This window comes from Plodia interpunctella, chromosome 10 (assembly GCF_027563975.2).
Source record: "Plodia interpunctella isolate USDA-ARS_2022_Savannah chromosome 10, ilPloInte3.2, whole genome shotgun sequence".
Classification (NCBI taxonomy): Eukaryota; Metazoa; Arthropoda; class Insecta; order Lepidoptera; family Pyralidae; genus Plodia; species Plodia interpunctella.
In genome coordinates, this window is record NC_071303.1 from 7,113,260 (window position 1) to 7,131,466 (window position 18,207).

Genomic DNA, 18,207 nt, shown 5'->3' on the forward strand with positions numbered 1-18,207 from the left:
ATTTGGATCATTCGCTAGAGTGTCCATCACAGATTTCAGGCTGTTCATCACCGGCATCTTCAACTAGCACCCGTCAGAAAGTTGTTGGAGAAAGACTCAAAAAGCGTAACTATAGTCTACTAAAGCGTGTTATTGAAAACCAACAAAAAACCATCAAAAAGTTACAGATTAAACTTAATACACTTAGGGTTCAGAAATCTCGAAATGCTGTAAGAATTTCGCAAAGGGATAAAGAAATATTACCATCAAGAGCTAGAATTGTGGATCGATCTAAAGTTACAACTGCCATGAGAAAGAAAGATGTATTGAAGTTTTTAGAATCTGATGAAAATAGCAGAATAATGCCCGGAAAGAAAGATACCATTACCCGCAATCAAGTAAAAAAACAAAGACGCCTACTATCAGATACTTTACGTAATCTCTTTGAAAAGTTCATATCTCTTGGTCATCCTTATAAGATTAGTTACCCAACTTTTTGCCGTCTCAAACCTTTTTGGATTCTAGAACCAAATATATCTAAAAGAGAAACATGTTTGTGCAGTACTCATGAGAATTTTCAGTTTATAATTGACAAGTTACATATTTCTAAGTTGATTCGCGAGAAAACTTCAAATGACATAGCAAAAAGTGTAACATGTTCGACAGATAATGATGAATGCATGATGAGAAATTGTCCAATTTGCTGTCATAAGTTCCCGCATTAAATACCTTCGAAGATGGCCTCATTTCTTATAAAAAGTGGACTAAGGTCAGCGAGCAACGGATCATCTCAGGAGTTGCAAAAAAAGTTTCTAGAACAATAAAAAAAGATATATCCACAATGAAAGTAAAACTTATTACTGAAATGATACATTTGTTGCCAAAATTTTTACAACACAAACATGCATGGAATCAGCAAGCAAAAACAATGTCTGATTTGAGAAAACAACTCCAAGATGGGGAAGTTCTCATTCACATGGACTTTTCAGAGAATTACATGTGTAAATACAGTAAAGAGATACAGTCTGTGCATTTTGGCGCTTCTCGCCAGCAAATTACTTTACACACAGTTGTGACTTACCATAAATCACCTACAACTGGTGATATTGTAGCAAAATCGTTCTGCAGTTTGTCCGAATCCCTTAGGCATGATGCATGTGCAGTATTTGCTCATCTCAAAGGAATATTATCTCGCCTTTTAGTATTTACTCCAATAAATATTTTGCACATCCTAACAGACAGTCCATCTACCCAGTACCGTAATAAAAAAATGTTCTATTTATTTGCAAATCATTTAGTAGAACACTACAGCTTGCAAAAAGCTAGCTGGCATTTCCATGAAGCGGGGCATGGAAAGGGTGCCCCAGATGGGATAGGTGCTTACGTGAAAAGGACGGCTGATCGTCATGTTGCTCTCGGAAAAGATATTGAAGATCTAGAGGCATTATACAAAACCCTCACTGCAGTAGAAACAAAAGTAGACGTATTTTTAGTAAAAGAAGAAGAAATTAGCGTTGCCGATGAACTTTTGTCTAAAATACCAGAGCTAAAAACGATAAAAAACACAATGCGTGTCCACCAAATTCAGTGGAACATTTCTGAACCAAATACAATTTATTTGCGAAGACTAAGCTGTCTTAAATGTGAGAAAGATTGCCAACGCTACGGTGTCGGAAAATATGTATACCAAAAAGATACAGACATTCCAAAAAATTTAGATGATGATGATCAGGTGTTACAATTCATAGGGCAAATGGAAGAACCTGAGATTTACAAGGGACCTAGACGCCGAATAATGTTTGATATGACTAATAGTAGTGATAGCGAAGATGTAGAACAAGTTGGAAGCATTTCTCGAAAAAAAATGGCTTTTAAGCACCGAATCACAAAGTTTTCCACAAATGATAGCGACAGCGAGTATGAAGAGTCGGTTTTGAAAGATATTTCTAATAATAATAGTGATGTCATGATAGATAATGCAAATATAAATACTGAAATGCCTAAAGATGTGCCTTCTGGAAACAATAATAATAAATATAAAAATTTCTTTGATGATGATGATGATTACGATAATATTTTTTAATTACTTGTTAAAGCAATTTTTTTTATAACTTTTATTGTGATTTTTTAAGAAACTTGACCTCAGTTATAGTATTATGTTACTGTTTTTCCAAAGATATTTATAAGTTTTATTGAGATTTTGAAAGAAACTTGATCTTAGTTAAGTTCCTAAATAATATTACTGTATTTCCAAAGTTTTTTATAAGTTTTATTGAGATTTTTGAATGAAACTTTATCTTAGTTGTGTTCTTTAAAAATATTACTGTTTCTCCAAAGGTTTTTATAAGTTTTATTGTGATTTGTGAAAGAAACTTGATCTCAGTTATGTTCCTGAATAATGTTACTATTTTTTCTAGTAATATTAAATGTTTATTATTCCAAAATGTTTGTATTTTTTTCATTTATTCGTCAATATCGTCAGTCACAAGTTTACTCCGTGGACAAAAATCTACTCCATGCGAAGCTCCGTGGTTACAGTTCGGCACCATGGACATGCATTTTCTAATTTTTAAATTTTCTCAATACTTATTTTATCTCATGCTCGGTTACCATTTTTAAAATACTGTTTATAGGTCTATATTAATGATTCTCATGAATAAAGTGACATAAATCAGTGTAAGATTTTTTTTTTCAATCGTGTCGCAGTTTTGAGAATGACCCAACTGGAAAACAATGATCGAATTACAATTGTACATCTAGACGAGCTCGAAAGCCAATTAGATCGAATACCGAATTTTGATTAGGAAAGATGATCATTTTGACGTCAATCAGACTTCTCGAAAAGGAACACTAATAAGTGGAGTATTGTGTGTGGAGTTTGCAGTAAAATAGACTTAACATTTACTTAAAGAAAGAAAGAAATTGTTTATTCGGCAAACATATAAAATACTAAGTACTGTAAATAACACTCCTTGAATAATATGCAATGATTTCAATAATTAAGTTATTAAGTGAATCATATCAAAACAAATTACTTCATAATTTACTAATTGCTCAAATACACAATCGAATAACTTTATAGCTGGATGGGAACATCACCTGCTAATTTCTCCAACATTAAAAAGAAAACTGCGTCTAAATTGCACCGACTACTTTTAGCTACAGTCAGGGAAATGATCTTTGTATACAACCATGTTATTGTTTTGCTGTCGTGTGTTCAATAACGTCCAAATGAGGCAACACATTAGGCCTAACGACCAAGCGCATGAGGCCATTTGTTCACCTGAACACAAGCGGTCAATAAACGTGTAAACTCCAACTATCTAGCACAATGCCGACTCTAACGTTACTGCGGTATTCCTTACTCATAAGTACATCTACACCGTGAGACATGACTCTCAAGCTATTTGAAGAAGCAAAAGCAGTGATATAATACACTGTTGTAATCAAAGCGGAATTAGATTTTACAGAATCTTTATTCGTTTATATTGTAAATACATTTTCCAAATTACGGTATTAAGGTAAACTGATCGTTTGTATGCCCTAGGATGTCATAAATAACAACAAAATCCGATGTCTGTTGTTATCACAATCACATAGTAAAATCACATGCAAAATGTAAAAGCTAGGTATTTGAGATCTCACAAAATGTTTGATACAGAATTTTCTAAATCAAAAAAGAAATTAATTATACTTATTTTTGACAATATTAGCCCAATACAATCAAACCATCAGCATTATTTATTTCTCATTCGAGGTCATGTTTGTATACGTGGTAGAGTAGGTGACTTGCTTTTCCATGAAAACGATTAAGTAATTATAGCTAATGTGGATATATACAGTCATAAATCAACTTTCTGATTTACATCATATTTTTGACTAGGAACGATTAAACATTTTTGCTGATTCGTGCAGCATGACATTCGCAATTTGCTCTCACTACATGATGCTCCTAGCTCATTATTGCCTAGTACTACAAAAATATTGCATCAATTACAGGTGTAGTATGTAATTAGATACTAATCACTAGCCTAGTGACAATTATCAAACAAGTGCAATAAACGTAGTAGTTAGCTTTAATTGAAAACGTGACATTCAGCTAAGTCTAAATTTGGTAAACGTAATGCTTTTTTCTTCAAAAGTCACTGTTGATGTAATGGAGCTAGTTTATGTTGTAAACCAAAAAATGTAGCCTTATAAATTTGGTATTGATCATGCTACTGTGCTTGCTCACGATTTTATCGAAGCATTTCATAAAGATGTGAAACCAAGAAAATATCTAAAAATAATTTTATTGGGACTTGATCAAATTTTCTTCATTTTTCTAAGAAGTATCATCCCGCGTAGACTATGGGACGCCTCGTTCCAATTATAGACAGTATTAATAGTAGAGTTTATACACGCGACTATTTCGCATTGAGTGATATACGACCGAACATATCCAAAGTCCAGGGTATTGGCCAGAAGCCAAATTCCAAGGAAGTAGAACCAGTATGGAAAGGAAACTTGACTTAATCGAGACAGGCGTGGTTAAGGAAGCCATAAAAAGGTGTGTAACCAATGTAACGACTGAATTCTCACAAAATCTCTTTACATCCAACCGGTCACATTTAGCTTTTTATTACAGTCTGTTCTCGTAAAATAGTTTTTTGTTACCGATCTTGCACTAATTATGACGATCTATAGAAACATACATACCACTTTCCTACCGCAGTGACATTTTCCGCCAAATTTTTATAGATACTTAACTACGACTATAAGTTTAAATCAGACAAATTCCATATTTGATCAATTTGAAACTATTAATCATCCAAATATAATTCAAAGTAAAGTCAATATTTGTTTGTTACATTATGTAGTAAGCTAAGCAAAAACATAATCTTGCATGCATCTTGCAGACTCATGCATGATCTTTATTTTATAAACACGCTATTGGATAATCTTTTTCAATAAACATGATAAAATAAACTTAATCGCTTCCTCGATTTTCTACATCTCTGTCTCTCAGATCTGATCTGGAGAGATTTATACCTCGAATCCTTTCTCGCATCTTTGGATTGGATACAAGCAAACAAACAACTTCTCCTAATTCACATACATCACAAGCGTTGACAGCGGCCTATTAGCTAACACTATTTTGAACTGATTGTGTTTTAGAATGCTCGAAACGATCAAAGATGCATCATAAGTAAAATTTTTGTTTTCCTTTTTCTCTATAAGAGTTCTAAGGAAATATGTTTCAAAGACTTTGTATTTTCTTTTTTGATTCGTGGTTTGTTTCTTTTTTTTCTTCAAAATATCATAAGTAATACATTCTCTAGAACTTCAGGGTATCATTTAAATATGATATTTATTTGTATTATAAGCACTGCAGGAATTCACCACTTCATTACGTCTAAGGTCGCGCCTACACTGCACACAATCTCCTAAAAGGTTATTTTTTAAGCAATGACTAATCAACACTTACATGCGAGTCATTATATCCGGCCGAGGTTCACTCCAAATAAGGCACGTATTGGTTATCGTAGGTGTGCTCTTGTCCTAATAACCTGTACGTTGTAGAATACTCGTCTCGTTAAACAATCTTTTGTTTCAAATGAAGTAAACCACAAAGCAAGAAGATATATTTTGTCTTTTTACTCGAGCCAGAAGTGCAACTATAAAGAAAGAAGTATCTAAATTCACTAGGGTTGAAAATGCCTTAACATTCCGCTTCCCGGTCTGGTCACATTCCCAGTCCAAGAAGTGCTGGTTTGATATCGTCAAGAAACAATGACGCTAAGATGAAAGAGTCCGGTACTCCGGTGCCTCTGCGTGCCAATATTGAGGAAGTGCTGACAACAAACAAAACTGTAACGGGATTAAAAATTAATCTTAGGTTTCTAATCAAACTACTATAAGCTTTGATAAAATTTTATCGCCTAGTTTTCTAAGGTATGTCGGTCAGTTCAATATGGCTTATTGGTTTGAAGAAACGACATGAATTTGTTGGATTGTCATTGCAAATAGAGAGGAAGGTCAGCGTTTGCCGATCGATGATAAAGTAGAAAGTTTCTATTAATATCTGTACCAATAATACCTTATTGTTAATGATATACTTACATGAGTAGCATACATTCTGTGTTATTTTTACATTGTTTCCGTCTGGAATTGCATTTCGAAACTACGAAGTTTTCAAAAATACCTATCATTGATTATCAAAATCGTATAGGTATGTTACTCTTCATGTCTATCCAAATATATTTCTCTTTCATTTCTAAATATTTTACATTATATCTCAAGCTAAAAACTAAATATTATATAGATTTAAACGTTCATATAAATGTTCTTATATTTAGTAACAACTTCACATTTGACCAGTCTAGTTACAGTAATGCTTTTAATATCGCAAGCCTCTTCAAATTAAATGCTTCCAAAACAACCCTCTATCGAGTAATAAGCAGTAGGAAACATTCGACTGTTAATCAGAGCGTTTATAGTCCGTAAGTGCTATCACCGTTACCCCTTGGAGCGTAAATAGCAGTGTAGTGGCTGATACAAGCGATTTCCTAGCATTTTCTACCGTCGGAGATTACTGAAGCTTCTTGCCATAAGCACCTGCCCACAGATATTGGTTTACGTCTAATATTTTCCCAGTTTATATTTAAACAGTCCAGTTCAAACCCATCAACTTGTTGGGTTAGCGCCCGACTTTATAGGAAGAAACTGCGAAAATAATGGGAGTAATTAAATTTATGCCTACCCGCAGTATGAGTTATTTCTTATTGCTACTACTTGGGTGGGTATTCATATGTTCCTAGTTCTTGAGTCTAGTTTAGCTTCCTAGGTCTGCTGGCATAATAGTAAAATTATTTACAGTAATCATCAGTTATATACAATCGCTTTATAAGTTCTAGTTATTACAACAATAATTTCTCACAATTATATAATTAATATTTGTTGAATAATGAATATTATGTTAAAAGAAAGAACAGTAAACGTACCCCGCGTAAATCTCTATACCTACCATAAGGTAATAGCGACAAATTTCTTCATTAAATATTTCCTATTATTATAGTAAATAGTTATTAATTTTAAAACAAACGTTGACTCCCTTTTTCTGATAATAATATCAGTAATTAATAAGTACGTTTAATTACATTATCAAACGAGCTTGTCAAAGATACATGAGACAATTTCAACATGAGTGAATTTGATACCGACACAGATGCCGATTGTGGTGAAACCAGAGTCTGATTATGTTACAATCGGTTAAACGTTACGTTACAATCGAATGATTTGTTTGGCCGGAGGAAACAAAGCGAAAAAACAACTTTTACGCACGAAACTCGATTCGAACAATTGATCGATATCGGAAAGTGAATAAAATCAAATCTATTTTTTGTACCAGTGAAATTTGTAATTCAAAACATCACAATGATAAATTGTGCATTTGATTTAATGACGTCAAAACAGTAATTGTTAATAGAATCGATTATTTTAATGAATTAATAGTAAATACCAATCTAGAAAGAATGTATTATGTTAATCTTTTTAAGTACCTAATTCCCACGGAAGTTAGCTCTTACATAAAAGTTTTTTCATATCATATCTACATTATACGTGTCATTTATCTGGATGACTCTGCTATCTTATCCGACAAATTGCGACAGTGCATCTCTGTATAAGGCATTCGGCAACAATATTGTCCTATAATTAATGTTTCTTATAGAAAAACAATCAGGCTTTTTAAAATTGCTGGAGAGTATTTTGCGCCAAGCACCATTTCTATCCCACCTTCATTTATTGCCAGGGTGTGTCCAATCTAACAAATTGCAAATCGTCGTCAAATAGAGCGATTTTGCAGTCTTCTTGGACCTTTTCATGGACACGCAACAACCATGGAGAATTATCGGATCTGATATAGCACTGGATTTTGCTTTTTAATCGTCATTACATTCGTTACAGTATTCTAAACCAGTATTTACTGTAGTAAGTACTAGAAATTGTAACTTTAAAGTAAATAACTAATATTTACTTGGACATTAGCATCAGGACAGGGAAGGATGGGAAAGAAAAGAGAGAAGGATGACGTACGTACATATATAGTGAGGCGTATGCGCAGCAATAGACGGAAAGAAGCAGAATGACGATGACGGTGATTGACTAAATGATTTTACAGAAAGTCCAAGTAATTTTGAATTTCGTTGGCTATGTAGGTATAGAATAATTTAAATAAAATAATAAAAGTGTTAAATATTTCAAAGAAGTAAAAGTAAAATTAACTAGCTCGGTATGTTAACTGTAAATAATCAGAGCGTAAGATTAAATAAAGAAAGCGTAGTTTTTTATGTCTTTTATTGTTCAAAATCGACATTTCCATATAGCGCTTTTCATAATACAGATCATAAAATTACAGAAACGTTTCAATGTTTTTGTTTTTTTAGCATTGGAGCTATTTGATTAATGTATTTTATATAACACCAGCGGCCGACCCCGGCTTGGCTCGGCTAAACTATATAAATTATTCACCTAAACCTACCTATCTCATAAAATAAACTATCTATTGGTGAAAACCGTATAAAAATCCGTCCGATAGTTTTTGACTTAATATCGTGTTAACACAGACAGAGTCTCGACGCGACAGGGGGAACTTTATGTGTATAAGTAATTTAGTATAGAATTATCGTATTCTTCTTCCACATTTCCACATAATTAGGTAATTAGCTGAATGTTAATTTTAAGATTAAGTATATTGTTGATACCAACTCTTCAACCTTCATTTCAGATTACATCACTGCCGGATTGATCAAAAAAGTGGACTCAAGTTTTCGGTAAGTAATTTTTTTTTATAGATTTTTAGGTTTTTTGCTTATTTCAGTCACGTAGCGCCGTGTCGGCGGCATCCGTTCGGCGTCATCGCGCGCGATCAAACTTGGCTTAACCCCCGAGGACATTTTTATTTATATTTTCCTCTTGAACACAAAGAGCATAAAAAGTGCGTTGATCCTTTCGTGATATGACAATCGAATACCTTTATTAGAAACTAATTTTTGCCCGCGACTTACGTATCACGATATTCACGATGAAACCTTACCTGATTTTAAGTTAGATTATCCGCTGTACAACTGTGAAATACCCATTCATTAATTAAATCCAGTAGGTTTTGCGTGATGCGTGAGCAAACATAGAAACAGACATAAATTAAAAAATATATACAGACCTACATAGCCCACTTACGATTTTAATGTAAAAATGTACAAATTCAGGAATTTTAGGGTATGTTTGGTCTCAGAAACTGCTTGTAAATTATAATAAACTCCAAGTTTTATAATAATTTGTGTCTGGCATCACAACAGTAACCATCTGGCATACAAACACACCGACAGCTAAAGGCATTGTCGAATGCTAATAGATAAATCATAACACCTGATGTCATGTATTATCTAATCTTCATAACTGCGCATAGCTACCACCGCCGTGCATTTCTAGTATTGCTTTTATTGTTATTTAACGCAAACGATTTATACATGGGATGCTTTGTATAGGTAATCATAACAACCGGTATAATCATATTTATAAAAAAAGTTATTATTTATAAAAAAAAAATAGCGTAATTAAGCCGCTAGCAACAAAAACCCCATTGTACAGTCTGCCACAGAGAAATCTGACGCCCCCGCGATATGAACATCTCTTTGGGGGTAAGATTTCTCTGTGGCAGACTGTATATCATTCTAGTACTTGTTTAAATTGTACTTTTCGCATTTTTGGTGCTATAAAGTGTTCTTCTTCATAGTCGTATTCCTCATGGCTGAGGGTCGTAGTTATTACGTGGAATGAAACACACACAACAACTTTTTTGGCATTATTAATGGAGTGGTTTGCCATTGCCTTCTCCATTTCACACACAAGTTAATATGAATCAACCAGAGTGCAGGTTTCCTCACGATGTTTTCCTTCGCCGGAAGAAAGTGGTGGACGATGAAAACTATTATACGTGAGTCACATTGGTATACAAACTCATGTGGCACGACTAAGATTCGAACCTGGGACCTTTCGATCCACAGGCGGCCATTACACCACCACCGCTTCAAATACCGCTATAAAGTGTAACTTACTAATTAACCTATATGATGGCTCCGAACTTGCAGTTTCTAAATGGATGTTATTTAAATCATCGATCATCGATAGATCAGCAAAGTATTCGTATTTTGGCCAGATATAAGAACATTAATGTAATGTTGTTATATCTGTGATTTTGGCCAGCAAAAAAAATATATTTGGTTAACTAAAATATCTTATTGGTTAACAACTTATGGTCAGCAAATAATTCTAAAACAGCAAAATAATTACTTGGGCATCAGCAGAGTCCAGCAGCAGCTCCAGCTACCATTATTATGATTTTTCCCCCTTTAATTTAATCCCCTTCTAAACTATTTCGTTTTAAAACTCCTGATTGTATTATATATATGATAAAGTTCTGGGTCAGTTTTTTTCTTCGTTTAGTTGAATACCAGCGAGCTTCTGGTTACGCAACGGAGGTCGATGCCACTCCGATCGATCCACATCATGTTCGCATCATGTTATGCTATCCACTTATTTTCTCAGGTTGTTCAGTTAACCAGATATTCAATAAAAAATGTTCTTCAGGGTGCTTTGGTAATTTGTCTGTGCAAAATTGCTATCCTTAGCAATGTACCTAATAATATCGTTTTGAATTTGTTGTTCGACTTATTTATTAAAAAAATATATGTCATTATACTTAAGACATATAGAACAAATAAGGAAATATACCCAGAGTACTTAATGAATTTTGGGGATTGATTGATGAAGTAACTAATCGCTTACTCAATGTAATTAAAATTACCATAAAGAAGTTCAAAAGTGTTTGCTTTGTCGAATATGTACATAACAAACAACATATTACACAATTATAAATACAATCATACCGAAATTAGAACATAATATAAAGTATTCATACCGAATATTGAAAAATACAATACATAGCCCTTTGTTGCACATATAAATTGTAATGCAACAACTTACACTGAAGATTCAAAGCTTGATGGGCAAAATGCCTAATTTCTCCCAGATTATACAAACAATTTGGGGTAGGAAATATAACAACCAACACTATAACTTTGTGTTGTAATTATAATAAAGTGAATTCTTCGTACGATTTCCAAGGCTGAATTATGCAAATTCTAGCGTGTATTTTCGCTCTACTTGATTGCAATTCGAACGAAGCGGTATTGGCTAAATGCAATCCGACTTCATATTACAATGAAATGAGAGACCTATTTGAAATCATATACATCATTTACATTCTTTAGCGTATCGATGTCGCAGAAAATTGGGAAAATGATAAAGAACACGAAATAACATACAAAAACAAAAACACATCAAATACAGAATCACAAACAGTATTTTTTTGAGTTTGAGAGTTCTGTGTATTGTTCTGAGTTTTTGGTAGAAAAAAAAATGATAGACCAGAAAAGCTTTCGAGTTTTTTATTAGATAGAGTAAACGTTTTGAAACTTTTATTTTGGGTCTTGGGGCTATGGTCTATAATAAAGGCTAATTTATTATTTCATATGAGTATAATTAGCCTAATTTATTTGTTAATAGAAATGTCAAAATTAGCTATTTCGATGCCGAGCATGTTTTCTCATGACTTATGCTGCGAGTTAGCGCGGGCTAACGACTTCTTATTAGAGTGATCATTAAAAAATATAATGGCTTGGCTATGTTTTGTCAAGTTGTGTGGAGCGTGTAATTTTTTGCGTTCTCTAAAACCGTAAATTGTTGCATTTAACAAATGTATTACATTGTAAATTTAATTTATTTAACAAATGTGGTACATAGTAGTACTATTTATTATAGTGCTTTCTTATTTTTTGTTGCTTTTCAGCTACCGGTTGGTAGCTGATGCATACGTAATAGTTATAATATTAATCATTGTTAATGGTTCAAGGGTCTTTGTATTGTTGACATCTGAAACAATAACATTCAGGATTTAGTATGAATAATGACTAATTATTAATTTAGTTTTTATTGCTATCTCAGAAAATTGCTATATTATAAAGTTTTGCTTTTAGGTGAATTTGATAATTTACCTATCTGTTAATAAACATTGTCATCTCAATGCACATGCATCCACCTACTTCTATGATCTATCAAGTAATTCATTATTTTTCTCCAGTAACGATAAAATAAGAAAGTTTGTGTGTTATTAGACAGACTGTTGTCGATATAGCAATGTTGCATAATAAATCGAGCCGGCTCATTCGATGCAACCGCAGTTGATTGCCGTCGAGCCTCGCCGGTTGAGGTCCAGTGAAAACGGGATAAATGGAATTGGAATCTAATTGGAACAAAATTTTAATAATTTTTTTAAAGTAAAAAATAGTAATTAACAGTATTTAGTTTTCACGTGAGAAATTAAAATAAAAGCCTAAGATAATAAATTGATATTCTAGTATAGTGTTGTGATAGTGAATAGGTGTTACCTATATATACATCGATGTACATAAAAATAGAGTAGGATAATTTAATTCGATTCTATTTATGACTACTTAGTTATTTAACTAAGTACGTATAGGCAAGGTGAATGCACTGTGCAGTGATGATACACATAAATGATTGTTTGGCTAAAACTTTAGTAGCCTGTAGATATGTGTAAAATGCACTGTTATTTTGAGATGATTTCTTTTATTTTGACTTAGTGGTCAAATATAATTTATACTTTTCGAATAATTAATAATATGTTCTCATTTTCTTCAATTATAGAGACTAAGCAACATGTTAAATATGAAAATACTATACTTTGTGGACGAACATACAATCTATTTAGAAAAAAATATTTTGTAATCAGTTTAATTTCTAATAGAAACACATTAATTGGGAGAAATCGAAGGTCATAGAATTTACGCAAAACCACTTGTTTGTGAACCGAGTGTCCGTTGTTTCGATTGCATGATGATCGATATTAAATCTGTGAAATAAAATTGTGAATTTACTATATGCTATTTTAAAATTTAATTTTCGAAATAAAAAGAGAAATATATGTGCCCATGTAACACTTGTAACTAAACTACTCACGGTTGCCAAGCATTCAAATCTAGTATAGAGAAAAAATAAAGATTCACCCACATTTATATCAAAGAGTATCGAAACGAAGGGAGGGAAATAAATCGTTGAATATCTCTTAAACGCTAAGATCAAATTGAGGAACCCTGGATAGTGCCTAGGAACCTAGGGATCCGTACACATAATATCTGAAAAATAGCACTGTAGCAATAATTCAAATAAAACTTCTCTTCGTATGACATAATATATCTTAAACCTCTTAAATTATGTGGACGATTTGTTATACAAACTGAAACCAAATTCCTGTACTTACTTAATATTTTATTTAATCATGTAATGTAATTCATAGTTATCTCATTTTAAGTGAAATGTAATAAACATCTTTAAACCTAACCTAAAAAGTTTGTATCTGGCCTACCACATATGATTAACATTTAAGTTGTGCAATTCTTTTATAAAAATAGATCAATTTAAAATTAGTCACTTGATTCTAAATTGGCATTGCCTATGCCTACGGTCCTGTTGTTTAATCCGGGCTTCACAAATTGCACTGTTACTATTATCCCCACTAATTATAAGAATGCTTGATCAGAGAGCGTAAAAGTGGCCATCTGCAAATCATAGCCTGCATCGATAGCGTATCATTTGATCATCTCATTGAACATGAACATCAATTATTAGTGTTACAACTCCTTTCTCTTTTATTGCTTTCGTTCAGATATTTTTTATCTTCTGTTATATCATGAATAATCAAATTATTTAAGTCTAAAATCCGATATGAAGTCCGAAATTAAGTAAGTATTTTTTATCTCTCTCAACAGAATCAATATCCGATAAATTAAGTTTAAGATTAATTAATTAGGTTAGATAGATTAGGTTACAGTATTTTCATATAATATGTCCAATTGTCCCTAAAATGAAAATAGAATCATTTTATAAAAGTTTGAAATTACGTACTCACGTATAACTGTAAGTTATAAGAAATTATGACTTGCCTCAAAATGAGTAACGTTTTACTTTTAGACTATTAAAGTAGTGATTGTCCATCACACCGACTTGGAATAAATATAAAACCATAAATCTAACGAAGGTTCATAAACCAATCAGTTTAGTTGTGTAACGGTACTAAATATACCACCTGCTATTTACCGTTGCAGACAACTATAAGTACTTTTCTTTCTTGCCAGTTTTATCAATTTTATGATAAACACTGTTCAGTATTTTATAACAATTGCTACTCAGTTATAGTGTATTGACCGATTACTTTTTGACGTTACTTTTTTTAGAACTGAACTAAAATGCTTCTGATTTTAGATATTAAAAATATCAAAAAGTACTGTTGCAAATAAAATTATGTCTTCTTAGAAAAACATAGCATCGAAAATCAAAAGGTTGTACATAAACTAAAATTTTAGTTTTCCAAAAATGACAAGTAACATTACAAGCTTGGTTTATAAAATAAAACTTTATCAGTGACAAAAAGTGAATCAGTGCAATGAAATTAAAACAGAAGCCGCGCTAAATCGCGATAATGTTGTAGTTGATATCAGTGCATGTGAAGCTGATATAGAAGCTGCGGATGCCAGACTTGGTAGTGTTAGTGGTGACCGATGGTCTGGACGTGCTGCGGCTCCTGGAGCGCTGGTGGCAGACCGTGCTGCTAGCGGGCCGGTTGCTGCTCTGCTACTGGCGAATGATGCACCGCGCTCTACTAGGTTAGAGTGTGCTAGACTAGCTAATTATGATGTTGTAACTGATCTCATAGCTTGTGAAGCTGAGACAGAAGCCGCAGATGTCAGACTTGGTGCCTCAGGCTCTTGTAGGTTAGCGTGGGTTGCTAGAGTAGCTAATGATAGTGTTGAAGCTGTAGTCGACTGATTGACACAATCGCCTGTGACGAAATGGCTCCGGGAATTATCTTGTGAAAAAATTATCACATTCAAAATTATTATTATATCATTCTAAGAACAGCTAGTAGGTTAATATCTCTAAGGATTTATTTTATATGCTAGATTTTTTCATTCCGAAAACACTCAAGAAAATTATTAACAGGCATATTCATTGTAGTGTTGCGTAAAATAATAATATTGTTGTGGCGAATGTTGATAAATTTTGCTATGAGGCTTACGTATTGATTTTTTCTCAATTTTGAAAGAAGTCAAGGATACACAAACCGTTCAATAGAGCATAGCTAATTTTGTCATAATTAACAAGAATGTGATTGTAAAATTGCCTATGTTCGTTCATAAATTACTAATTCGAGTGGAACCACTTTGCTTAATTGACACTCAAAATTCCAAACGCGATTTAAAAATAAAACTCGAGACAAAATTTTACATTCATTTCCTGAAACGTCACATTACTTAAATAATAGAACCGTTGTCGTTGTAATTTCGTGCACTTGATTAAATTATGTATAATTTTGCGTATTACCTGCGTACCTTCAAAATATTGCCATCAGATTCATTTTTGGACTCCGTAAATTCGAACATATCTCTAACTTCCGCTCCCAACTTGACTAGCTCCCCATTCGACTTCGCCGTAACATGCATATTGTATCTATGCTTTTTTCAGTGTTATTTAACCCTTATTTCCCACCATATCTCATGGACCGCTTTAAATTTCTAAGTGATGATAGTAGCTCTTCTCGTAGTCTGCGTAGCACGGTTTCACTGAGACTTAGATTTTCTATCCACAATTCTAAATTTTTCTCTAAACATTTCTCTGTTCAAGCTGTTCGACTTTGGAATGCTCTACCCCTTGATATCCGTAATGCACGAACTCTGTCCAAATTTAAACTACTTGTCAAGTCACATTATCTTACCACTATCTAACTAACTACTATCCTAACTTGTACCTACTTTTTCTTATTTATTTGTATGTTTAGGTATTTTTTTACAAATTTGTATAAATATTTATATATTATATGTATATGTGTATGTTATGTGTTAGTTTATTTTATTTACTGCGCCAACGCCTCCTCCATTATCGTTTCCTCCCACCCCAAGGTTGACTGGAAGAGATCGCTTTAGCGATTTAATTCCGCCTTTGTGCCTTTTATATTTTATTTTATTTTATTTTTGTATGGTTCTTTTTTTATTAATTTCGCTTTTGGTGCAATAAAGAGAAGAGTATTGTATTGTATTGTGTATTACCTGTGGTTGCACTGGTAAGGAATCACCTGGGACCTTTCAGAAAAGTTGATGAATGCGTCGAAATAACTGAATTTAACTTTGATTAGTTTTTGTTTCTAGAAAATTCCACAGGTATTAAGATTGCTTGCACAAATTCTTAACCGATAAGGAAACCTGATTTTATTGTTTGTAATTTAATTTTACTTTCAGATAACAGCCGATAAAAGAATTGTCACAGTAATACTGCATTGTACACACAAAAATGGGATATTTTTTCTTGTTTGACATGCTAAATTATAGTTTATTTGTATTTTATATCTCTTTCGGTGTTTTTCTATGTATTTCTGTGTGTTTCTGTGTATCATTTCGTTTAAAAAAGTAAATATTACAACACTGAAATTCTTCCAAGCAAAATTAAAAATAAAGGATATGCAAATGACTTCAATTTAACGAATTAAAAAATTACTCATCATAGTTCCCAACTGATATCTATAGGTACATGAGAATGTCATTATCTAAATATGTAACACCTCACGCAATCATTAGCTTTCAGTAATTAAATAATGATGCTGTATCATGGCTAGTGTTGGTAGTAATGTTAAATGTATTAAAAGGCGATGTTGAATCAAAATGCTTTAATGTTAATTTCAGAGCTGAAGATGCCACAGGCGACCATGATGGCGCCAAGTGTGTTCCAGAGAAACAAGTCACCGAGGTCGTCGCCAGGAAACCTGCCAAGAAAATTACAGGTACATTATATTACACATAATTACATGTTGCCGAGGAAGTGCTTTATAGGGATATACTAGGATTATCAGGGATATTCAATCTTCATAATGATACCAGTTTTGGAGTTGTTTATTGTAAAGATAAGGCATAACTAATTGATATAATATTCTAAAGATAAATGATAACAATATTCTAAAGGTAGAAAACGAAACTTTTAGTAGTCCATTGACCCTGTTTTAACAATAAGTAAATTTAGAATTACCAACTCATTACCAATTACCAACTGTTCAAACAATTCAAAAATACTTACATCAACTGTAAACGAGTTGAGTGAAGAACGAAGTGGAGACAAAAAATAGGAAAGCGTGAACCCTTTTAATGTGAAGCAGAAACCCTTGGTTCCGACGCTAAAAAGGCTGAGGAAGAAACCAGCATAACAGAGTAAGAGAGAGTGAGAGAGAGAGAATATGAACCATTGAAGTACGTGTACCTGATGATGTTGCTGTCCGTTTCAGAACGGAGCAGAACCCGCTGCTCAGTCAGATCCGCAGGCGGACTCTAGTCCAGGGAACTCCATTTCTGACGCTGAAAACTTCGAATGTTATGGAGAGGCTGATGGGGATGCGCCCGCCAACAGGTTTGTAGAATATTAATGACCATAATTTTGAAGTTAACAGTCTAAAATAACATTACGATATAGATTTTACATGCCTAAGATTAATGTGTTGGACTGTCTCCATACTTACTAATATTAAAAATGCGACAGATGTCTGTCCGATCTGTCCGTCACGCTTTCACGGTATAACGGCTTGACGTGGCGAATAGATATATTTAATGATCCAAGGTTAAACGTAGGTTACTGCGGAGCTGCGAGCAACAACTAGTTATGCATAAGTAAATAGTAGGAAATAGATAAAATATAATGATGGCATTTTCGCGAAACAGATGGCCGGTCTTGGCAGAATCGTCATTTCTTGCTAGTTTTTCATTGCGGTAAAAACAAACAACTCATACAAACTACGCAATGTTCATGCATTCGCACCGGCATTCGTCTGAGTCTGTCTGGTACGTGTAGCCGCATTAAAGAAAGTTATCTTTCCATATTATTTGGTTATTAAATCATTCACCTTCTCACTGATATTGCTTTCTTTTAGTTTTCTTGGATAGTCAACTAAATTCTCCTTGTATTGTAGACTCTCTCACTCTCGTTCAGATGAGAGAGTCCGATGAGCATCGGAGCCTAAGATCTCGTTTCCTACTTTTTCGTCTCCGCTTTGCACGATCGCCGATCGTCGGC

At 33.3% G+C, this 18,207-nt stretch overlaps 1 protein-coding gene across 6 annotated transcripts in view; it reads left to right on the forward strand.

The window, feature by feature from the left end:
- The window catches only part of nuf (nuclear fallout), a 66,980-nt gene that overhangs the window by 11,292 nt on the left and 37,481 nt on the right, over positions 1 to 18,207 (forward strand). For 5 of the 6 annotated variants that reach the window (XM_053750715.1, XM_053750716.1, XM_053750719.1 and 2 more), the window contains exons 1-3: positions 14,612 to 14,762; positions 16,833 to 16,930; positions 17,426 to 17,547. In XM_053750715.1, coding sequence (XP_053606690.1) covers positions 14,627 to 14,762; positions 16,833 to 16,930; positions 17,426 to 17,547 — 356 coding nt within the window. In that variant the 5' untranslated portion in view covers positions 14,612 to 14,626. Of the gene's footprint in view, positions 1 to 8,746; positions 8,793 to 14,611; positions 14,763 to 16,832; positions 16,931 to 17,425; positions 17,548 to 18,207 lie in introns of those variants that run through there. The other variant, XM_053750718.1, reaches the window with a different exon arrangement.